This window comes from Channa argus, chromosome 22, assembly GCF_033026475.1.
Source record: "Channa argus isolate prfri chromosome 22, Channa argus male v1.0, whole genome shotgun sequence".
Taxonomy (NCBI): domain Eukaryota; kingdom Metazoa; phylum Chordata; class Actinopteri; order Anabantiformes; family Channidae; genus Channa; species Channa argus.
The window spans coordinates 2,178,489-2,203,772 of NC_090218.1; the positions used below are offsets into that span (position 1 = coordinate 2,178,489).

At 38.7% G+C, this 25,284-nt stretch overlaps 1 protein-coding gene across 2 annotated transcripts; it reads left to right on the forward strand.

The window, feature by feature from the left end:
• Positions 1–489: 489 nt before the first annotated feature.
• On the forward strand, positions 490–24,954 carry klf5l (Kruppel like factor 5 like). Of its 2 annotated transcripts, none has more exons than XM_067492064.1 (4): positions 490–821; positions 12,136–13,057; positions 13,650–13,709; positions 21,887–24,954. In XM_067492064.1, exons 1-4 carry the CDS (start codon positions 639–641, stop codon positions 22,063–22,065), a joined length of 1,344 nt encoding a protein of 447 aa, XP_067348165.1. In that variant the 5' UTR covers positions 490–638; the 3' UTR covers positions 22,066–24,954. The 2 variants fall into 2 exon arrangements, with proteins under 2 accessions (XP_067348165.1, XP_067348166.1); XM_067492065.1 differs by having other exon boundaries at positions 491–779.
• The last annotated feature ends 330 nt before the right edge of the window (positions 24,955–25,284 follow it).

The window sequence follows — 25,284 nt, forward strand, 5'->3', positions numbered from 1 at the left end:
TTAACAGACCATGTCTAAAAGACGAGATTTACGAAATAGGCTGCAGCTACTGGTCGTTCAAGTTCTGTTGTTTGCTACATCCCAGATTTCACCTGCTAATTCCACCTGTCTATTGTGGTATACAAAAGGTTTAACTGTCTGTACAGCCACAACTGAACATTATCTGTGTGACTCCTTTGTCTCCTTTAATGTGAAATAGATACACACTTGCAAATGTGAGAAATTCAAGAAACATGAGCAGGAAGAAAATAAAGGTTTCCATTGGGAGCTAGTTTATTGTGAAAATGCTTTCATCAAAACAGAAAAAAAGAGCTTTTTCAAACAATAAAAAATGACTGTTTTGTGTGTGTGTGTGTGTGTGTGTGTGTGTGTGTGTGTGTGTGTGTGTGTGTGTCCTCCAGTTGTTTTCCTCCTTTCCATCCTGGTTTTTCATTGGCTGCGCAGTGTGTCGTCGCCTCCAGGTAGCAGGTCCATACTTGAGCTCAGGTAAAACCTACCTGGCAGCCAGACGAGAGGGGAGGGCTGTGGAATTACACCGTTTCTTTCAGCTCCAGTTGGGCGCATTTGACACTTATAACTCTTTATGACCGCATCATCCATATTCTGAAGAAGATATATTTGTTTAGGTCCTAAGTTCAATGGCAACGAGTGTAGGACTCGCTATGAATCCGCCACATGCGACAGAGGAAAGGGCGGTTTTCACGCAGCTGAAGCCGGTGAGGTTGTCGGGAGCGGACGGCGCGGAGGACACGTCTGTGTTTGACGACGTCAAACCCGTGGTGAGAGTCTCTACCGACCCTCGGACTGCAGTCGGGCTGCTGGTAAACCGGATGTCCGGCCTATAAAAGTGTTCTTAATTTGAATTAATTTGTTCGTTGTTTGTTACCTGCGCTGTCACTGGCTGCTGGCTGCAGGTTAAACAAAAGCTAGTTTTGAGGATAAACAAAGCTGCTATTAGCCACTTAATTTCAGTTGAAATCCACTTTGTGTGCGCCCTTCTGTTTTTGTTTTTTGTTTTTTGTCAGGCAGATTTTAGCTGTGACAAGAAGCAGTTTACCTGTAAAGGTAGGCAGAAAATAAAAGTCCTACACAGACACCTGACGTGTTAGAAAACCAGGTAACACTCACCTGTAAGCTGGTTTAAGCAAGTGGTTGCAACTCTGCAGCATAATTTTTCTTTTCTCAAATTTGTCTTTGCGCACATCTTGCAAGTGAGGAAGATTGAATTTGGTAGATTTAACGTGAATATAAGTGTTTTATTTAGCAGAATGCATTCATAAACACACAAAGCAGGTGTATTGCCTGTAGACCTATTTATTTTTAAATGAGCTAAAAATAGGCCAACATTGCAGTGTAGGTGATAAAAAGAGACTGTGAAGTAAATACTGTGCTGCCTTTAATCATTTTAATTCTTACACAAATACAAAGCTTGGTCAGAGACGAGCTGAGCACGCATGCACTTGTTTCCTGCTTGTTAGGTGGTTGGATTGGATCACATGATGCAGAGCTGCCACTTGAATTTTAGACGAAGTTTACAAAAAATGGCTTATTCTCAGTCAGTCATTGAAATCTTGTCTATATTTCTATTTCTTCCCATCAGTAGTAAACGATTCAGGAAGTAACTCGTGTCATAGTACAGCTGGTCTCCGTGCCTGATTATTAGTAGAAAATGAGAAATGACCTAAACAACATTTTTTGACCACCTCACCACCTCCTTTATTATACATGAATAGCCGATCACAGCAAAGACATGACAGCAGCATTAAAGTTAAATGACTGTGGGTTGTATGTTGATCACAACAGACCTCTAACAGAAACGAGACACCTTCATATTGTGTTGAGTTTGGTCTCCTGCCAGGTGTTTGGTAAACAGGAAACCCCCAGACCTGAGGCTAAAACTGTCCTGCTCCTCTAAGGGGCCACACATGACCAGCAGTCCAAAGTCCCAGTGGATCCCAAACATTGTTGTGCATTTGTTTTTTGTGTTTCACATTGGCTTTGATTCTCGTAGTGTTGAAACCTGTGGATTTGCTGCATTCACTCATGTTGCTCCTTCATGTTGGACATAAAGCATCCTGCATCGACTCGGTTGGGCATTTGTTGAAATTTATGCAAACATAGAATAAAAGTGGTCACATGCAGGAGCTGTTTGGAACTTTATTTTATGAGCATTTTTAACTGGACAAGTGCGATTGCAAACATTGACCAGCATCTTTTTGGCAGCTGTTTCCTTTTTCCATTTTTTTAATGGATTGGTTTTTAAGCCATACCAGCTGTCACTGAGTGAAACGTGGGGTACACCTAGCACAGGTCGAAGGACTCATTTAGGGCAAACACTAAGAGAAATACACAGACAGACAAAATAACTGTAATTAAGTGCTCAATATAAAATCAGTAATCTAAAACAGGTAAAATGACCCAAGAGTCAAATGTTGAGGCCAGCAATTACAACACCAACTCCTCTCTAAACATGAAAGAGCTTTGAGTTATTTTTCTAGGAGCCATTTTACTGTTTTAGTTATTCTGTCCATAGGAGAAAACACTGCAGATAAAGATATCTTGCTGCAGATAAACACAGGGACAGTCATAAATAGAGAAGAAGTATTTTATAGCCCGAATAAACAGTTTTTTGAGCTCATGTTATGCAGCTGGAAACCTGAACACAGCACAGGTTTTTGTTGTCAATCATTGACCTGATCATCATAAGACAATATTACATCTTGTTTGTATGAATATCCTGTGATCGTCAGCGTTATTCCTTCACATGTCCAATAGTATATTATACTAGTAAATCATCGTGGAAAACTCATGTCCCTTTAGTCGCCTTCTTTTTTCTTGTTTCTTACTGCTGTAACATTCAGTGCTTGGTGTTATGCAAAACATGACTTTGGAGCCAAGAAGTCAGGTTAAGTGAAATAGTCTCCCCTCAGGCAAATGAATGCCAACCGCAGCAGAGATGTTTTACCTCATGTGCTCTTAATTCATCAGGAAGGTGCAAGCAGTTTTCTCAAACACATTCCACACAGATCAGAGTTCTCTATCTGTCTGTTCCTGTCTCAGGCAAAGTGCAGCAGAACATTCTAGGTTTAAAAACAAACTTCTTTATTTTGTCATTGTCTGAATGTTCTTCTCTCTGAGACAGGTTTTCTGTCATTGTGCTCATGGTTTAAAGAGAGCTTCACTCCAGTGTCGTGAGAGCAGTATGTTGCCCGACCTGTCTGAGCAGGGCCCGCATCTCCACTGGCTGCCTTAAGGCAAGAGAGAGGATGATAAAAGCCAACCTCATGAGAAAGTCACAGCAGTGGTGACAAGCTAATTAAGTTCCTCAAACACTAGTCGCATGCAGTTTTCTAGTTCTCTGAAATATTGTGTTGTCTTCTTCTTGGTGTCACTGTGCTTGGTATGTGTGTGTAATAATAGGTCCAGCTGCTGAGAGGTCCATCCACTGTAAATCCACTCCCTGATCTTTATAGCTTTTTTGGTACCTCGTTTTAGTTTTAATCAAGTACTGTTGCTTCTAGACAGATTTTGCCATTTAGAGTTTAGACAATAATTGTTACAGGTTTGGTTCTCATCTATGGGAAAGTTAATAAAAGAGGCTGTTTATTTGATAACATGGAGAGTATACATGTTGCTTTGTTTTTGGATTGTAGGATGCTCATTTTTTCACATCCTCCTTCTCTTTGATTTTGTTAATTGTTTTTTTTTTTTTTTTGACATTTCATCATAGTTACTAGTTACTACTACTTAGTTACTTTTCATTCATTTATGATCAAAGTTCCGACAACATATCAACACTAAGTACTGTGTTGGAGTACTGCACTGGTGCTACGTTTGCTGACATCATTTAAGAAGTTTTTATGTTTAGTCTACACAAAATATTTCTCTTTTGCAAATAACTGAATTTGTTTCGCTTATGTTCTTTATCTTTAGCTTGTTTTTCTGCATTATTCAAGATTGGATCAGTTTTTGTTCCTCAGCAACAGAATAAGTAACCAATATGAAACTATATCCAGATTCTTTAGTCATTGTATCATCGAGGTGTTTCCTTTAAGACTAAATTCAGACGACAGGAGAAGTTACAGAGTAACTTCATGGTGACAGATCAAAAGTGTGTGGCCAGTCACGCCTAATGATTCTTAAAGATCAATACTCAGATAGGGTTTAAATTTACTTCACTCATTAGTTTTCCTGTTGATCGGCATGTTTTGGCTCCTGGGATTGCACTGGGAGCTCACTGTGTACTGATGTCACAGTTTTGACCAGACTGACCCTCTTCCACAGACATTTTCATGCAGCTGAAGGATGAAATGGTTCTGGTTTAACTAATGATTTGACTTTCAGGACAACACACGCAGCTGATTTGCATCTGAGCGAGCATCTGCTGACAACAAGTCTCAGCTTGCTGGAAGTAGTGGTAGGATGTGTGCTGAAAGAGGCAATATGATTAATATGTTCATTCTTGGAGACAAACATTAAGAAATTGTGCAAATGTAGACAATTTTGTCTTAATGTATTCAAAATACATAGACAAAAGAATAGTTCCCACTTCAATTTAGTATTTTTGGGGTAAAAGTCAGTTGCTAGGCTCTGAACTAGTATTTACTGTATGAATATGATGTATAGATAAGCCCATGAATCAGTCAATCAGTCATTTGACTCATATTTTTCCCTGTTGGTATTGTTTGGGCTGCTGAAGTCATCTCTGCTCTTCATGCCCGGGCCGTGTCTCTGCACCCAGACAACCAGCGTCCCCCGCAGACAGTCATATTTGACTGTTTTCCAATGCCTGTGGTCTGCAAACTCATCCTCTAAAGCTCCAAAGTCGCTTTAATGACTATCACTGTTTAGCCCTTGTTCGTCTGGAAAAACAGTGGAAATTGCTCTGGTGAATGAAAAACAAAAGCTGAAGTCATTCTGTGGTCTTTCAGTATTTATAAAGAACAGAAGTGTCAACCAAGGATACATCTGTTTTCCTTTGAGAATTTGATTTGAAATTTTGGAGATGTATTTATTTCTTCATGTAGTCTTTCATTTCAAACCATTGTGTACTGGGATTACACTTAGTACTTTGTGACATGTGGAATCCAGGACCTATAGGTAAGAGAGGTTAAATTACGTGTATATTGCACATGACATAACCAAACCAAAATAACCAATCGCATATAATTTAGCATAAAAAAACTGTTAACAATTAAAATATATATACAAAATCCATGTAGCCGCATTGTCCTGGGTAGCAAAAACAATCTCTTCTATCTGTCTCAATAAGTGGCCATAAAATAATTGCTTCAGTTTCAAAGGTTTCCTTATTCCGCTGATGACCCTGCCATCATTTTTGCTCTGTTGATTCACAGCCTGCAGACCAAGGGTCCCCGACACTATCAGTCCTGTGTGTTTTATGGACCTCCAAAAGCGATTGGCCACCGCTTCTCTGCATTCCTAGGAACCATAAAAGAAAACTGGTGTGCAGACAAAGCCATTTGTTTTGCAATTGGCAGGGGAAGATGGCTGACCCTGTTGGAGGCTTTTGGGTCACGAGAAGCAGTATCTGAAGACAGTCTATGTGAGGGTGGTATGGGTAGATGTGTGTTAACAAGTTGATGAGTTTAAAAACCTCTCAAAAAATGTTGAGAAAATTGTTTTTGGTGCATAAGGTGCCTATAAAGGCAGAGGAGTTATGCTACAAATAATTCAGTAGGATGATGAAATTTCTCGGGACAGTTTTGTCACGACAGACTTGTGACATAGATAATACATTCAGTTTTTATAAAGATCAGTTACCATGTGTATTTGGCAGATGTGCGAATTTTTTTGTGAAATAATGGGAAGGTGGAAATTATGGAGCTGTGAGTTGTATCGTGTCTGCTATTAGTTTTTGTCAAATCGATACTGTTGTGTGGTAACACCCTTGTAACAAAGGGAAATCGTGTAAGCTACATAAAACAATAACATAACTCTGTCAGCAAACAAACACAAAAACAGTGCTTCATTAGTGTCTCACACAAGGTTTGGGTCTTTGCAAGCTGATTTAGAAACTTTTAGTGCACTGACTGAAAAATACTGGCTGCGAGCAACATAAAACCTTTTGGTCAATATAGTAAATGGGGTAAAACATATGAAGGTCCTTTAAGAATTTATGTCATATTGGCCGGAAGCTTGGAAACTCCCACACCATCTCATAAACCTGAACATAGCTGATAAGAGTTTGTTATCAGGCAGAAAGATTCATAGCAGAGCAGTTGTACATGTTCTCCAATTATTAACTGACTCAGTCTTGACCCACAGATAGTCTCCTTGTAAAGCACATAAAAGGTACTTCATCAACTATTTTGTTTTAAGCTTGCTGTGTCTCTTGGTAAATCTATTATAGATATTAAAGATATTATAGTTTTAGGGTATATTTGGTTTTCTCTTTATTGTTTGAGTTATGGAAGATGTTTACCTTGTTCATACATTTACATGATTCTTTGTGTGGTGATGAGATTACCAGATGCCTAGAGCCAGACCACAGTGGGTGAGAGGGATGGTAGACCTGAATGAGGGAGTGGAGGTAGGCAGGTGCTGTTGAGACTCTAGGCAAGAGTCAGAGCTTTGAACCTGATGCTGACTTGCTCCCCCTGGCTTTAGTTTAGGGTGTAAATATACAATACGGCTTTTAAACTTCCCTATTGTAAAATATTTATCTTCTTTTGGTGGAAACATGGTTCAAGATGACATCACCTGGAGGAGTTTTACATTATTAGGAGTTCAGATAATATCATCTGGGGGCTCTGGAAAAGCAGGTTGACCACGATCACAACCTCCATAGTGTGAGCAATGTGGTGACATAATCCGAACTGAAGGTTCCACCAACTGATGTCATTTGGAGGCATTTTGCAGCCAGAAGAACAGAGATATTTTAATATAGGGAAGTCAGAGAGAGGTTTAAAAGCACTATTGTATATTTACACACTAAACTAAAACCATGAGGAGCAACTTGAAATTTGGTGTTCTTGCCCTTAAGGTAGAACAATAATGTTGTTGAAGGTTGCAAGTCATGATCACAGAATTTAATAGTTGCGATTAAAAGCTGTTTTTAACCTTTTGAGTTTGAACCCAAAATGTAAAACATTTTTTGCAACAGTAAAGCACTGTTTAGGGAGCTGCATCTCTATTGATTACCTCAGTCTTTCTCCACACACAAAAGTGTTGTACAAAGACCCCAGACAAACGGATGAAGAGAGAAATGTCAACGGTGGGAAAAGATGCAGGCGATTCAGAGGACAGAGGTTGACAGGACGAGGGATCAACAGCAGGCAGGCAGGGGACATGGCCAAGGGCACCCAAGGGTTACAGCTGCCAGCAGCCCAGCAGCACAGAACTTGTTTGTATCCCACCCTGAAAGGCAGACAGGGGCCTTCAGTGAGAAGGAAACAGAGAGGCTGTTTTGTTTTGTTCTTTTCCACAGTAAATACCCAAGCCCTAAATTTCACCAAGCACTCGGATTGCAGTGATGACAAGAGGTGTGAATGAAATCTAATAGCACACACATACATATACTGTACACTTACATAGAGCATACTCACACATGGATACATGCGTACATGTAGTCAAAGTCTGAAGTGAAATTATGCAACCAACAATAAAGAAACTAAATTGCATTAAAAATTAACAAGCACACAGAAACCCATAGAGGACACAAACTTGCAGAAGTTCCCGTGAAGCAATGACCTTTAAATTACATACGTGTCTGAAACCACAACTTGAGTTTATTAACAGAGGCATGTGTGTTCGTGTGCTGGCACCCGATGCGGCAGTGCAGAATAACACCATTGAAACAGTCTTCTTTGTGCCTTTGTATCTGTTGTATCAGCTGCTGGACGTGACCTCAAGTATATCAACAGCTCGTTAGGTCATTTGTCCCAAATCTGCTGGTTCAGTCCAGGACTCCACTCTTCACTCTGGGGAGTTCATGCAGTTCAGCTCCCACTAATAAGATGATTTGCAAACTCAGCCCTGTGCGTCTGTGCTCCCCAAGAAACAAATGGTACCATATTACATTTAATGTTGGGTAATATTTCCTCCTTTTTATTACCTTAATATCTTTTTTAATTACAAGGTAATGGGAGAGGAGTGGGGGTAATATTTCTGTAAGTTAATATCTGATTAAAATTTAATATAATAATACTACCTTACCATAACCATGTTATTTGTATTACTCCTTTATATCACGCTGCAAATTGCTACAGAAATTTGAAAAATAATATTATTAGACCACTTTAACACCAGTGTTGAGCCATATTTATACATAGTTATTACAATAATTAATGACTTTACAAATAAAATCAAAAACAACTTGTTACAGCGTTGCTTTTGTTGTCAACACGGCAGAGATTGATTTGAAATCTGACATTTAATATTCATAGTCGTCACACTTGCACACTTCACTGTTAGCAGCACCGTAAGCAGTTAGCTGACCAGAAGATTCCCATTACTTTCATTTTGTTGGGACAAAAAAGTGATAAGAACATTCTTGTAGCACTTGAATTGAGTGCAGGTAGTGGTGAGATTCTTTCAACTGCCAAGAACATGATCAGAAACCTCTGAAACCCTCATTAAGACAGCACAGCAATATAAAGCATGTGGAGATACACCCCAACAAATATCAGCCCTCTTCGGCCGTGGCAGAGGTGATATATGATGAATGAAATGTTTCCCATTTCCAATATTTACTCTTCATCCATCATTTAGACCCCAGCTCCTCTGAGAAGTAATATAACAAGCAATGTAACAAGTTACTTTTGACAGGGAGTATTAAGTAAAGTAATAATATTAGTTTTGGACATAGTAATGAGTGTATTACTTTTTTGGAGTCCCAAGTAGTGGTAATATGTATAGTTGGTTTAGGGTTATGCTTTCCTTATTAGTAATTATTAGAAATTAGTGTTGTGGTTTCTGTTTATTTCTTTGTAACTTTGCAGCTATTTTGACATTAGATTCTGATAAAAGAGATTTAAACATTAGAGAAGCATCGTGACTGAAGGTCAGTAAATTATTACTAAAGAACCAGCTGATATTAAACATCCAATAGGTTAAATGTGGTGTTCAACACTCAACCATGCAACAGCAGAAAAATGAGCAGTTTGCTTCTACAAATTCTGACACAGTGGAATTTTTAGTTTTTGTTTCCAGATTTGTTTGAATAGTGCAGATTGCCTACAAGAAGGTTTTTTTTTGTTTGTTTGTTTTTTTTTTTGTAGCTTCCCTGTCCCTAGCTGGATCCACGTCGGTTCATTATCTTTAGATTAGCAACTGGCATTTACACATTCGTATCAGTTTCATAATTGGGTGCTCACTTTCTTCATGTAGTTTTCTCTCTCTCTCTTTTTGTCTATTGTGCTCTCTCATTTGTTGATCCTTATTGTCTCTGGTCTCCTCCCTTTCTCTCAATTTTCAGGACCAAGTATCTCTTGTCACTGCGAGGATCACATCTGTCTAGCTGGTCTATTTTTACCTGACAGTGTTTATGTTTTGGACATGTCTTTCTCATGCTTTTAGCCTATGTTTTGATTTGGCTGAGTTCTTTTATTTTTGCTTCATCTTTTTCATCCATCAACCACACCCATGGAGGGAACTCTCTGCCTGTTGGTGTGTTTGTCAGTTGGTGTGTGTCTGCGCCTATATGCATTAATTTGTGTGCAGTTGTTTATACATTACATATAATAGCTTTATTGGGTGGGGGATTCTATAGCACAGCATTTTTAGTTTTATACATACTGCGTGTGTACATGCTGTACTTTATGTGGTTGTGTGGACACATTTTTGTTTAATACTATACTTGTGAGGACATTGTGAGTTTTTTTTTAACTCAAAAAGGCTGCTTGCGGTTTAAGACTTGGTTTTAGGCTTAAGGTTAAAATTAGGGTGAAGTAAGAGCAAGGTTAAGGGTTGAATTTAGACATTCAGGTGTGATGGTTAAGGTCATGGTAAGGGGCTAGGGAATGCAGTGCCAGTGACTGCCCCCACAGCTACTGAAAGAGGTGTGTTTGTGTGTGTGTGTGGTCTTTGCAATGTAGATTCCTTCTTTAACGGCTTGTGCACCTCTAAAAGAGTGACTGTATGCTTCATAGAACCTGAATGACCCACACACAAACACAAAGACACACACACACACACAACAGTAAATGATGATTAAGATCAAATAATGCCTTCTACTTAAAGAGAGCAAAATACCTGCAATTTCCTTCTACACTCTGCTTGTCCAGTCTTGTTGCTTGAAAACGATTCTCTGTATTTTAACAAAGGTACCATTTCCAGAGCTGTCACACAAGTATATCTGATTTGACTGACAGTTGTGTCTGTCTGGCAACATAAGGAAACAACAATAACTGTCATCATAATCTGATTCTTACTATGGAAAACTCTGTTTTTCTACCAAGGCCTCACTGACTTCACACAAGCAAGAAGACCACATATATTGTATAGGATTGTTGCATGTAAAACAGGCTGAAAGGTAGTGAATTGATGATTGAGTGATTATTTGGCAGGTTATGTCAGACCCCACTATTTATAGTAAAAGCTGAAAATGAAACATCTCTTTAGTCTGTTTAGATGTTTGAAATGTATAACAGCATAAAGCAGTTTTTTTATAGTGGGATGCATGTATTTCTAAAGGATAAAAGTGTGATCACACCTTTTCAGCTACGTAGCTGCTGAGTGAAAATCCCTGACCACCAGATGAGTGTGGCAGATTTAGAAATAAGAAACAAAATCAATAGGTTCAAACTGTAAATTATCCAGCTCACCTGCAGCTACACATGATTTTCCCAAAGTGACTAAATCTAAGTTTTAGTCAAAGTATCAAAGTGTCAGCATTGTGATTTTTTTTTTTTTTAAGGTTTTGTCCATGTTTTTGTTTTCTGTAGCCAAGTAAAATGTTAAACCCATCACATTGTGACCCATTTGTTTACTGGGAAGCAGTTGTAAAACCATGAGAATTTAAATTTAGAAATTAGCTGCAGAAATTCTACAGAAAAAACTGTAGGGAGGATGTTTTTCTTGTTAAATATCAACTGCAAAACTACGTATATTACTATTGTTGACACCTGATGATAAGCTAATAAATGACATTCAAACAAAAGGAGTAACACCAATACCATTTCACTATTTGCTTTTATGATTTGACTGTATCCACATTTTAACTCAACTCAACAACAGTTACAAATCGCTAAGTATCACATCTGAAAACAAGCAGCAGGTGCTTCATAAAACACCTGGCAGCCCTGGAGGCAGCAGTAGTAGTATAATGTTAAGTGTTGGTAAAACCATTATACAGCTGTGTGACCCTGGTCCTGATCCTGGCCTTTTATCAGGACAGTGAGCTCCAGGGGACAAAAGGAATGTCAGATATGAAGGTATTTTGGAACAACCCTTTTAAAACTTTTTTAATCCATTTTGAATTGCTTTCTTTCTCCAGCAAAATGTAATTTCTAACTTTTTTCTATTTGTTGTGTATTGGGTGGAACAGAGCCATGTTAGAGCCACCTTATCACTAGTAGTAGTCCATTAATCTCAAAATAATACAGTGGCTAAATTTATACTCTTTTCGCATTGATGTTAAACAAATATTACTCTAAAAGGTACCTGATGTTGCTGCTCTGGGTGGCTGTCGTATTGTTTTCTGAAAGATTGTCAAAGCCTACAACTAATCATTTGGTTCACATTCACATATTTAAAAAGACTTCTAAAAAGGAGCAACCTTTTCTGTGCACCTGTTGTCATGTTTTGGCGTGGCCTAGAAAATTGCAATTGATTTTTTTTTTTCTCTTTGGGTGTCAATTTTTGCATCACCTACCAGGGGAGAAATACATCAAAGAATAGAAAAAGACTAGTTTCATTATGTACCGTAAGAGGAACTAGACCAATGCATGTCGTAAATAGGTGTTTGTGAGTTTAAATAGTCACATTTGGACACAGCTCAGTGGTCATGATGTAATGTGCTCACCTTTGACTGAGAAACGATTGATGATTCTACTCTGGAATTAGACAAAAAAAAACATGTTATGAAATTTGGGAAAATCACAAAGGCTTTAACTTGCAAGTAGATGTGGAAAATTCCTCTACTGACCTTCTCTGTCTTTTGACTCTTTTCAGACTCGAATAGATTTGGACAAATACCTCCCCCAAGTCAACAGTCCTCTTCTGAGTCCTTCAAATGATACTGGTGACAAAAAGTACAGACGAGAGAGCGCCTCTGTAGTCGACGAGTACTTCTCAGAAGACAAACCTGCTCCTTACAGCCTCAACATCAACGTCATCCTTCCCAGCACAACTCACCTCCGCACAGGCCTCTATCGGCCGAACACCAAGACCCTAACACCCCACCACATCAAGACAGAGCCTGGGCTAGAGGTGCCCTGCTCGATTCCCACCACTACCACCCAGGCGTTGCCAGACTTCACCTCTGTCTTCAGCGTACCACCTGTAGTCAACAACGTTTTCATCAAACCAGACATGAGCTCTGGAGGAGTTGTCAGTGTGACTTCAGGGTCCCAGCAGCCAGATTTGGACACAGAGCTTCACATTGGGCCCCCAGCCCCTCAGCCGCAGGTCTACCACATGCCTATCACCAGCTGTGCCGACCTCACTATGACTCTGTCTCACACCTGCCCATCAGCACATGGCTCCGCCAATAACCGGACCATGCTGAACCTCACCAGTGCCACGCTGCCTGCAACCAATGGCAATTACATGATGGCCGAACATCAACTGCAACAGCACCATGGTTACTACCAGGCCACTCCGAGTTCATCTCAGCACACAGCACCCCACAGCCTTCCGCCTTCACCCCCAAACTCTCAGCCAGGAAGCCCAGATGGCCAAGCAGAGCTGCTTAGCTTAGCGCCCCAACTTCCGCCTCCCTATCAGCAGCGGCTGGGAGGAATGAAAGTGACAGGGTTATCTCCCCATGCCATGCTAATGACACATGGCCAGGGTGTCTTAACAGGTCCCAAATATAACAGGCGGAACAATCCAGAGCTGGAGAAGAGAAGGATCCATTTTTGTAATTATCAAGGTTTGTCTTGCTTAATTTAAAAACTTGTTGCTGAATGAACAGTACAGAACCATGCTGACTTGCATAGAAATTGGGTTATAACTTTGCTGGCAAATTAATTTTCATATTTTTATTCAACAGTTTATTGCCTGTTTATAAAAACAGGTCTTAACACAACTACTCCAACACGTTGGTTCTATTGCTAAGACCGTCGCTTTTGTTGTGTAAATAAACTCTGGTCCCAAAGCAAAATCACATATGCAAATCTCTCAGTAGTGCACTGCTTGTCTTTTACATGCAGTTCACTGAAAACAGCTTACACAAGTAAAGTTTACTAACCGTAGGGAGAGGTTCATTAACTGCATGTGTTTTACTGGATTGCCTCTGAGGTAATCCCTTCCACAAACAGATGGACATGCCTAATTTGACTTTTCTTTCCCAATTTCCATAAATGCAGACTCTCCATCAGTTTGTAAATCTCACAAAAAAAAAAAGCAACACAACAAATGGCACATTTTCTCTTTTGATCACAGCATTATTACCATTGTGTAAACATTTTGTCAAATTTTGTTGTGGCCTGGATTTTAATTACTTTTTCTTGACTTTTTTACAGGCTGCAGCAAAGTTTACACAAAGAGCTCTCATCTGAAGGCACACCAAAGGACACATACAGGTAAGAAGCTGCCTTCTGTGGAATCGTGTAAATACACTGTTACCCATAAAGTTGGAATTACATATTTTTTACCTTATTGTGACAATGTGATTTATTCTTCAAAGATAAAGTGTATATCTTCTCAAAACTTCATTGATCAATCTCTTCCAAACATATCACAATGAAAATTAAACCACAAACTTTGTGTAATGTGTCTGAAAACGTTATTGGCAAATGTGTAGATGCTACGTCCAGTTTATAATTCAGGGCTGATTTACAACAACATTCTTTATGTGCATATAGTACAATTCAGTCAGACACTTCAATTCATAAAAAGGATGATTTAATCCTACTAAGTACAGGTTATCTGGCTGCTTTTAGGGCTAGATTTTTCTCCTTGGATATATAACTTTATATACTTTAATATGGAACATAATCAGCTTTCTCGTGCACAGTGCAATCTAATAAGCTTTGAGGATGGGGACTCATGTGGACATCTGTTTAGTGTGAGCTCCATAGGGTTGTAGCCTTCCACAAATAGACAACCTACAACCTGCATGCTGCCCTGAAAATGACCTTAATTCACTCTGTTTAGATTCCCAAGATAATCGTGGCATTCAACCCAGCGACGATATCAATGCCTTCAGCTTATTTATTTGTGTATTGCATATTTTGATATATCGCCAGTTTCGATACACCCAATAACTATAATAGAGATGATCACAAAGAAAAGGAAAAACCAACATAGAAGCAGCATTAGTTAGCTTAAGAGTTTTTGTTTTTTCTCCACCATGTTTATACATGCTCATACCTGTCCTCCCCAGAGAGAGAACAAAGAAGCGAGGGAGGAGGGGAGGATGAAGGAAAGAGGGAAAAATAGGGAAGACACACTAGTAAAAGCAAAGGCCAAACCAGTTACTCCTGCTTTTCAGTCTCTTTTAAGAAGATGGACTAGTTGGAAGGTGGGGGTTGGCTGAACGGGGTGGTTTCGATGTGTTTCCTTTCTGTAAGATGAAACCTGTGGATTCCCAACAGCCTCAGACGAGGATTTTACAGATCACCTCATGCAGTTAACACTGCAGAGCTTCTCCAGTGTGAAAGCACAAGCATGTGAATGAATGTCCAAATAGAAGCATAACCCTCTGTGGTCAAGAATAATAAAAGTTTATGGATCCCAGTGGGGAAGTTGGGTTATTTCTGGTTGGTTTAAAGAGACTTTAAAATACGCAGTGAGAATGGTTAACAAAAAAAACATTAGACTGCAGTAGGAGAGAAATTACACAAGTATTCTTGTTTCACCAGTCATCATTTTGTCTTTCAGAAATATAATCTTTCAAGTGGCTTTGCCCTAAAGAAAAGTGCTCTGTGAATTAGCTGTTCTTTCTTCTCGCTGCGTTAATGTATAAAAGATCTGAAAGTATAGTCAGTTGCACAGTAGAACCCTGTGAGGGGGTTGTTTTAAACGAACAGTCTGGTTTGCATGTTGACATGTGACACTGTGAATCTTACCAACAGATTTAAAATCTGGCAGTACAAGGCTTGCCCTGTCTTGTTGCGCATTCAGTTTATGACTCATAAGTTGAGCATGTAAAGAAACCTTGGCTAGGCTGTCCTAAAAGCTAGGAAATGCTCCAGGCAAATCAATCAGTTTTAACAAATCCCCAACTCTTTATCTGCATGACTTTCTCTAAATCATATCATGCAATGTTCTCATCTACCTCTTTTCCTGCTCTAAATTACTTTATCTCACATTACTATATTATTTTCTGAACTTGGAGTGCCCCAAGGTAATGTCCTGGGTCTCCTATAGATTTTGTATATAGTATAATTTTGCTTCCTTTTAGTCAAGTAATCCTTAGGCCTAACATGCAACTCCATTTACCTGTTGTCTAACTGCCTATTAGTCAAATATTTTTACTAACTCACTGAAGACACATCCAACTGTTCTCATTTGGCTCGCTTATCTTAAGTTCAATTCAAAGTCAGTTTGGTAATACTTTACTTGGAACATTGTACACTAAAGTGCAGGGTTATCTTTGACTTGAGGCTTGCATTTGGAAAGTTATTCATGCTTTATCTGTTGCATAATTGATTAATGTAGCTCCCTGTTTGCTTACTTGAGAGGCAAAGCCTGCTCACACCTTCTGCTAATACAGAATTCTGTGGCCAGACTAGTATCGACAGTAAATATATAAGATAATATAACCCACATTGGGCAGCACGGTGGTGGAGTGGTTAGTACTGCTGCCTCTCAGCTAGAAAGTGCCTGGTTTGAATTCACCAGCCTTACTTTTTTTGTGGAGTTGCAAGTTCTCCGGTTTCCTCCCACTGTCCAAAGACAAGCATGTTAGGTTAACTGGTTTTAATGTGAGTGGCCTCTCGGCAAACAGACAGCTGGGATACGCTCCAGCCTCCCCGCGACCCTGAACGGGATGAGCCGTTAAGATAGTGTATGGATAACCCACATTATAGCCTCCTTCAGTTGGCTACCAGTCAAAGGTTTTATTTAGTGCCTTGATTCAGACATTATCATTATCTTGACTTGTTTTTATCAAGCCTCTTACCCTGACCTGAAAAGTGTGGCTTAGAAACCATTGATGTGTTTGCATTCTTGTTTAAATTTGATGGACATACTAAAATTAGCATTCACCATTGTCATTGTCCTATAACCTACAATAACCCTTTAAGTCATTATGGCAGGTCATTAACAGCGTCGCAGTCTTTTTATCTATGCATGTTTGTAACATCACACACCCGCCATTTATATCTGTTTCAGTTCTTTGGACAGGAGTTTGTTGTACTTGGTTGTGTGGATGTAGGGGGCAAGTGTGTGTTAGCTTGATGATATGATAAAATGTTTTTCTCCTGATGCTCATCTGGTTTTGCCACCTTCCTTTCATAGATGTATATGTTCCTCAGCATTACCATTAGAGTAGTCATCTTTTCACAATGGTTTCCCAAGAAATCAAGTACTCTGGACTGCAGTTTTCACATACCAGTCCATTAGCTTTTATTGTGTCAAGTTTCTAATAGGGCAGTGGCCAGGCCAGCAGTGGCTCATTGATTTGCAATGTCCCCTAACAACTTGTTTGTTCAGATCCTTTAAAAAACCCTGACTTCTTCTGGCCCCGTTGCTTTCATAGCCTGAAGGTTAATTGACCTGGAAATTCAGAATGGGTGTAAATATAATTATATGTGTGTTAGCACTGTAGCATCACTAATACGCCTGCCACACATATTGTGCATGCTGGAACTGGCTCATGACTGATCAGCCTACATGAGAGACAGGCAAAAACCTGGAGTGTTACACTAGAGTCCTCCTGTTCAGCCATATAAGCTTTAGTTTACATGTAGATTTTAGCTAAGCAGGGTAATTTTGGGTTGTTGTGCAATGAAACTGTTATTATGTACTAGCACACCTGGTTAACAGGATAGTAATCTATCCAAACTGTCGGCCACTTAGACACCAGTGGTAGAATGGAAGTTAGTACATTTATTCAAATACAGTTTTAAAAATTTTAATATTAAGAAGATGTTTTATACTTCCGGTGTGATTTCAGAGAGAAAAAAATGAACTTGCTTATTAGATGAACATAACAGATAAAAAAAAAAAAAACTTAACATTTGGCTACACATTGTCAAGTCACAACATTAAATAATTTTATTCAACAATGCAAATTATTTTTAGTAAAGTCAGTCATGAGCATGGCCTCAGCAGCCATTTGACGTTTACTTCTGTAATTTTGCTGATGAGTGTGTGTGTGCGCATGCGTGTGTTTGAAGAGTAGAGCGCTATCAGCCTGATTAGGGAACCCTCCAGCCCTCTTCACAAACACTAACTCGGCTGATAAAGCTAAGAGGTCCACAAAGCGTTTATGGGCGTCCTGGAAATCCAGAAGATGTTTGCTCTTTGACTCAGTAAAACCAGGCAGTGATGGTTATAAAATGGTGTTATTACATTCCAGTTGTATTATATTAGATTGGGTATAGTCATTTAAAACGTCTTGCAGTAACTGTTGTTATTTCACTACGATCCTGGTATTTGTGCTCTGTTCAGTGAGTTGCATTCAGTAAAATCAAATCAAGTTTATTGTATGACTCTTCTTGAGGTTCTTGAGTAAGATCAAGTAAAGTGACTTTATTTGAAATGTTAGTTTAAAGGTGCCATAAAGGAGTGTGTGCGTCAGAGTTGTACGTAAAAAGTAAAACAATTGAAAAGCGTGAAGCAAACTTCCCACAACTACATGTGGGAATTTCTTATACTTGCTTTGAGTGGACGCTCCCTTGGTTTTAAGCTCGTTTTGTCTTTATTTCAAAGGAGGAGTTAGAAGATTTCATTACACAGATTTTGGGTGTCAGAGATTGAAGGCCTCCTATAGAGTAAATATATACAGTATGTTCCTTACAAAGTACACAACAGTCTGAAAGAAGCTTTTTGTCCTACAGTGATTGATGTACTGTTGCTATTACATGGTTGTACATGGCTTTACGTGTGTGTGTTTTAGTTTGTTTTGTTGTGTTTTTGTGGTTGAGACCGTGTGTTTGTCCATTATGACTTATGATGTGCTCATACGTGCACCCATTAGTATGTGTGTGTGTTTGGGAGAGATAATATGTGGTTGTTTCTAATCAGCCACCTGATCAAACAGCCGCTGTCTGCCATTTGCAAATGCCTCTAAAGGCTTTCGAGCGCTGATGGCTAACTAAGTAATGAGAACATACAAACTTAAAAACAATAGAAATACCTAACCTCATGTTTGCTCTGTTTTTCCCAAAATGCATTTGTCAAGGCTCCTCTATTGACTTAATGTTTCATTTTCATTTTAGAGACTCATTCATGTTTTTTTTTATGTTATTAAAGGAAAAAGATTTTCGTTCTTGCACTGCAAAAAATCTGAAAGATATCTGCCTAAGTTGTTATTGAATATGCAATTTTTATCATTGTTGATGGAAAGTTCAGTGTATTCACTCCACACCACAAAACAAATTTTTTTTGAAAGATAAATGAATTGTTTTACATGTTCTCAATCAAAACTTCCTGCTTTTCTTTAGAAAAAAGGAAAATGAAAGCATGTGAGGATGGATGGTGGAGTAGGTTTTCACCTGACCTTTTGGCAGGTATATTTAGGAATATATACCAGTCAAGTGTGTTTGTTCAGTGTGTTCATGCTTCATATTTCACCGGCCTGTTTGCTAGTCCTAAGATAATAGTCTTAGAGAGACGACTGTGCTTTTGACCCCGGCAGCGCAGCTATAGAGCAAAAACCAAACACACCTGCGGGTCGAGAGCCTTAGCCTATTATATGGAGACATTAGTACTTCAGCTCTACACACATTAGGAGCAGTTACCTTTAGAAATGGGGTATTGTTCGTTTTGGAAGCAGTGGTGCTTCTGGGCCTCTGATGTGTCCTTTAATTGCTTGTTGGATTAAAAGGATTCAGTCATACTCCAAAACATGGATAGGAGCTATAATCTATTCTAAAACAACACAGATTTTTACTCAAAAACTGTTTTATTATTTTTAGCCATTTCTAATTTATAATCACATGGCTGATAGATTATTAAGGATGGAAAGTCACAGCAAAATACCATATTATGATGCACATTAAGTAAACATAGCTGCTTTTCCTGTTCTTCTTGCCCCTATGGTCTTTGGACCCCCGTGTTCCATTAATAACAGTCATTCAATGACTGATGGTAAACACCAGAAGCTAATCTAATCAGCACTAATGAGGCCCACTCTGCTAATGAGCACTTGATGACCCAAACGGCCAAAGCAGTCACGCTCATTCCACTGTGACTGATAGGAGAGTTTCCTCAAAGGGTTTTGAGAAAAGGTCACCAAAAATCTGCAGGAGAACTGTGATTTCTGTTGTACTGTTTTTTTCTAAGACAGTCCAAAAGGACTCCAAAAGAAAAACTAGTGTTAAAAAAATGATGACATTCCAAGCCAAAAAGCAAGAATGATTCTAGGGAATAATGATTTCAGTTCTTGGTGAAACTAAAATATTGAACTTTCTATTAACAGCAATCAGTGTTTTGTTTATGATGTGAGTGCTTTGGCTCTGGAAAGTTCCAAACCACCGTTTGTGGTGTTTGGCTACGTGGAGTTTGATTTATTTGCTTATCCAATGTTCAGTTTTGTTTGTGCCTCACATTGATTGATTTCAGTTTCCTGCTTGGCTATGAAAGATGGCATTATTTTCTGTTGTATGCATACCAATTCATTCAGCAGAGCTTTTTCTCTTTGTTGATGATTAGCTTATTGTTTGGCAATAGTGTGTTTGGCACAGCCGAGAAAAGTCAATGTTTGGGTGGGGTAGGCTAGGTGTCATGTTAGATTTACTTGCCTCAGTATTGCTCGGAGCTTTAAATTTGTGTTTTATATCCTCCCTCTCTTTTTCTACCTTCTTATCCAAAAACACCACCACCATGTTTTATTTTCTCTGTTATATTACAGCTACACTAAGGAGTGTTTTACCCCAGAAAAAGGATGATTTTATTAAAGAATGTCTTTCTATGGTGTCTCTTCATCCAACAATGATACTCTGAACTAACAGATGGAGCTGGTTTGTGAATAAATTAGCCCCATCCTCTCTCATTTCAACTAAAAACATAAAAAGCACATTTTGTTATTGTTGTTGTTGGTTTGTTTGTTTTGGGGTATTTTCCATATATGAACAGAGCAATTGAATGTGGGCACCTGTCTATATGTGAGCCACTTTAAAGTGTAGCTTCACCAATTTTCAACTTGCTTTCTTTGGCTTTAGTTTAAAAAGGATGGAGCATTTAAAAGCATTAATGTACATTTACAGTACATTAATGCTTTTAAAATTTCCTTTGGCTTCCCTGTATAAAAATATTTCTCTGCTTCTGGCTTCTCCTCCATATGATATCACCCGAAGGAGTGATATCATTAGGAGTTCAGATAATGTCATCTGGAGGAGCTCTGGAAAAGCAGCATGACCGTGATTACAGCCTCCATAGTGTGAGCCAGGAGTTGACTTAATCTAAACTGTAGGTTCTTCCAAGTGATGTCATCTGGAGCCATTTTTCAGCTAGAAGAAGAGTGATATTTAAATATAGGGAAGTCAGAGGGCAGTTTAATAGCATTTATTTACATGTCCTACCCAAAATAGATCCAAAAGAAGCAAGTTCAATATCAGTGAATGCGTCCTTTAAGCTTCATGAAAAAGAGTAGTGTTTAGTGCAAGCATGCTGGGTCTCGCCCACACTGCTGACTGTCATTTAAAAATGCCTAAATACTGATTACCCCATTTAGAAATGCAGCTACACATACAGGTTCACAGCAACATTTTGTGGGCAGACATACTATTTCACTCACACTTTCAAGTTAGTCAGCATAAATACCTGGGTTGTATTGTGTAAGGACACAATTTTTGTCATAACTCCTACCATTTCTAGGATTAGCTGGTATTACTACAGTAATCCAGTGGCTCCGGGTTTTATTAACAAGTACCATTTGGGATTAAAATCTTAATAGATACAGTAATTGATAGGAATGATGGCAAAAGTGCAAATATAGGACCTGGGATCTGAAATATAAAGATGTGAAAGCTAAAAATTATGGTGAAGTATGTGCTCACATAACTGTGGAAAAACAAATGAACACTTTGTTTTTAATGTAAGAAATGTGTCAAAAATTGTCTTACAGGTGTTTTCGAGTACATTGCAATATCAGATGATTGATAATGAAAACAGTTTCACTGATCCTCGTAGCCAAAAGTCATTCTTTGCATTCACATGGTTTCTGGTAATTAGCCAATTCTCCAATCTCAGGTATTCAAATGTCTGCAGGATGTAGAGTTTTCAAAACTGCCCCTCTAAAAGCTACTATATTTTATATATTAAATCGCATATTTAAAAAAATATATATAAAAAGGTAACTGTAAAGGTACCAGTGGCCGAAATCTCTGCGGTTCTTATTTTCACTCTTTACTCCCTGTGGTCTCCCCTGGTCTTCTAAAAGGTTGTGACTGGTCTATATTCTCTTAGCACCTTGTAAAATGTGATGAATTGCAAAGACCATTACAACCCTCGCCTTGCTCTCGTAGTAACCTTTCCAATAAGACTGTCTGAATTAGGCCATGACACAACAGATAGAAACAATTGATGGTAAGAAGATGCTTTTTTTATATTTGTATCAATTCCATCCTCTCGTTCCTCTCTCTTGCAGGAGAAAAGCCTTACCGTTGTACGTGGGAGAACTGTGACTGGCGTTTTGCCCGGTCGGACGAGCTCACCAGACACTACAGGAAACACACCGGGGCTAAACCCTTCAAATGTGTCGCCTGCAGCCGCTGCTTCTCACGCTCTGACCACCTGGCCCTGCACATGAAGCGTCACCAGAATTAACACACACGCACCTGTATATACATTACACACACAAATACAGCAACATCCAAACTGTACCCGATAACCACCTGAATAATCAGCATAAAGAAATCCTGCATAGATACAGCACCAAAGTCATCCCTGTTTGTACTCATGCTCCGTGCTAATAAACATTCATACCACAGACACTACTACAAACCCAGGTGTTGGCCAGTGACTGTTCATGTTGTCACTGCACCTACTTGTTGGTCAGGGTTCCTGTTCAGTAGATGAATCTAAGGGAGACACTGGTCTCCTGGTGAAACTCGTCTCTGGCAGGTGAAAAGACACAGAGTCAAAGTGTATCTGAGTCTTTACACCCTCCACAGGCCAACAAGTAAGAAATTTAAAAAGCAAAAAATGCAAGAAACAGAAAGAACGTACCTGTTTTTATCTAAACTGCCCCTGTATTAATTAGCTGCCATGTTATCCAAACAGGGACATTTCGGGGAAAGGTAATGTAGTCACGAGCAGGACTGCCAAGCGTGGCTCTATGCCATGCAACAATGTGTGAATTTAATAGTATAGTTCTTCTATTGGCCAATAACTTTGCTGATGTGTGTACACCTAAGCTAGTGATCTATCAGGAATTCAGAGATGATTTTGGTCTGTTCTCACCGCTGAATAGTTAAGTTATGTTTTTTTAAGAACATTCACTGGCTCAGTTTCTACAAACAGTCTCTGCAGACACATTTACACACACGTGACAGGAATAACTTACAACAGCTAATGCAGTCATCAGAACTGTGGCATTGGGCTTTTACGATGGAGTTGCAACTTCTCTGGATACGCTTTATTCTTCTTTAAATAACACGAAGGACTTGGTTTTTTGCAAATCTGCTGCCAATTTCTTCATTATCGAAACTGACCATGTTTTTATCAATTGGAGGTATGAACTTTGAAGAACAGGTGGAAGCATTTCCACCCTTTGTAAATATTTGTTTATATATATATATATATATATGTGTGTGTGTGTGTGTGTGTGTGTGTGTGGGTGGGTGTGCATACTGTGTGTGTGTTTGAGAATACAGTGAATGTATTATTAATTATACTTGACTTTTTTTTTTTTTTTTACATCAAATGTAAATATGGGTAATGTTCCACATTGAAGCTTTCTTGTGATGAAACCTCCCTTTAAGGGCTTCAAAATAAAGACTAAACAAATCAGAGAATCCACCATGGAAATGTTAATAATCACCTAGTTATACCTGCTTCAGCTCAGGTAATACCTGTCGAGTTTGGAGAGCCGGGTAATTTGCCAATGTTTGTATCCATTATTATCTGTTGCCGCAGCAACCAAGCTCTTTTGACAGTTTGTGGTTTGCTTGCATTTCTATTCAGCACAGTTTTTCCCACTTTTTTCTTTCCTATATTTGCTCAACAGTTCAGCTAAAGAGACAGAGATGGGTGGATAGATGGCTCTTATACAATCATTGCTGCTTTTCCTAATGTACAGTGCAGTGAATTACACTCTCACACATTGTAGATGCAGTCCTTTTAAGTAGATGAAGATAACGTTAACTTGATGGCACAACATAGTCTACTTTTTTTTTTAATCTGCACTGCCAGTTCAGGAAGCAGACACATTTTTGTGCAGTGGTGAGTTTTTATACTTGCCAACATCAGGAATTATATGTGTGGGGGGGGGGAAATGTTGCACAGTAAGATACAAAAGAGAAGTTTGATTCCATGAACTGAGGCAGTTGTAATCTGGGAAGAGTGTCACACAAAAAGTGAAAGGTTACTAAATTTTAGAAGTGAAAGTTTACTAAAGTCCTTTATCAATATACTACCTAGGTTTTGGACAGGGTTGTGGACAAACTACGCAGCAGTAAACCAATGTAATCGATTTTTTAGTTTTGGAGAATAGGAGTTTAAATTAAAATTTAATCCAATGCATTTTGTATAGAAATCAATTAAATTTAGTTTCCAGAAATTCCACACAGTGAAGAGACAGTTGATAATCATGGTTTAATCTTTGAATGTGAACATTTAGTCCGTCAGCGAGACACACAATCAAAGACAGAGCACCAACTGAATTAAATCTATGATCTTGCACTAGTGCCCACTATCTTTAGATTTTACTTGTGACTTTTTTCTGTCTTTATCTAGCACTTTGCTGTTAAAGCTTCTTCTACTTTTTGTGCCAGCAGATGGTGCAGATCAGCATGTACAGTTCTGAAGAGCTCCTGATTTTATTTTTGCCTGAAGGAAGCGCAGGTTGAACTGGAATTACAGGTCTCAAAACATATCGCTCTGCAACAGGCTGATTGTTTGCAGGTGCTTTGTATCAGTAACATGACGTGTCCTTGTTCTTTTAAAACCACAAACTATGAACAGATACAATGCATAATCTTGGCATTTCTTTAACAAGTGGGAAGTGCCAGGACATTTTGACTGGCACACAAACATGTTCCAGAAGGATTGTAATGGATTTTATTCTCATCAAAACCTGATCCCCATTATATTGTGCTGAAACTCTAGGATTTCCACATTATTCCATTAAAACTAGCATGAATTGATTGGACAGGTTCTGTCTATGAAACACATCCTGTTATTTCAACACTTTTTTTTTTTACAAGTTTCTTCCCAAGGAAACAAGTTCTCCTGTCTCTCTCAAGGAGGGATCACTGACCACCCACTGTGTACAGCAGAAGACTTTGTAAATAATTGTTTGGTTTTATTTCTTATTATAATATTAATATTTTTTTCTTTTTTTAACTAATGGGATTTAAGATTGGTGTAAAGTGCAGGCTTGTTAAATTTAGTTTTTGTTTTTTTGTATGTTATGTAAAAGACAGATTCATAAGAACAAGTTTTTTTGTTTGTGAAAATTGCTCCAATAAAATAATAAACAGATTATTCAAATAATAGTTGAATGTTTTGTGTTACTTTAAAGATGGTTGTTTGGCATTTCCAGCAAAGAGCCCATTGGATTTGGGCACTCACAAAACTGTGCAAACAAACTAATGTGTGATGAAAAAACATCCTACAATGAAACAGGTTCTGTTTCTGCAAAATCTATGCTTTTTCAAAGGCAAAAGATAACGTACAATATTAAGTTTAGAGGTTATGGATAGCTTTTGATAAAGAAGCAGAAAACAGAGTTAATCATTTCCCCACATCGACTCTTCTGCTCTGTTATGGCTCTGCCGGTTTGAGATACCTGATTGTTTAAGCCTGACGTGGCAGGTAAAAGGT

Excerpts from the sequence above, each read along its gene's own strand:
- klf5l (XM_067492064.1), top strand. The coding sequence starts at position 639 with ATGGCAACGAGTGTAGGACTCGCTATGAATCCGCCACATGCGACAGAG. Across the intron at positions 822-12,135 it reads GGACTGCAGTCGGGCTGCTG|ACTCGAATAGATTTGGACAA; the intron begins GTAAACCGGATG and ends GACTCTTTTCAG. Across the intron at positions 13,710-21,886 it reads ACACCAAAGGACACATACAG|GAGAAAAGCCTTACCGTTGT; the intron begins GTAAGAAGCTGC and ends TCTCTCTTGCAG.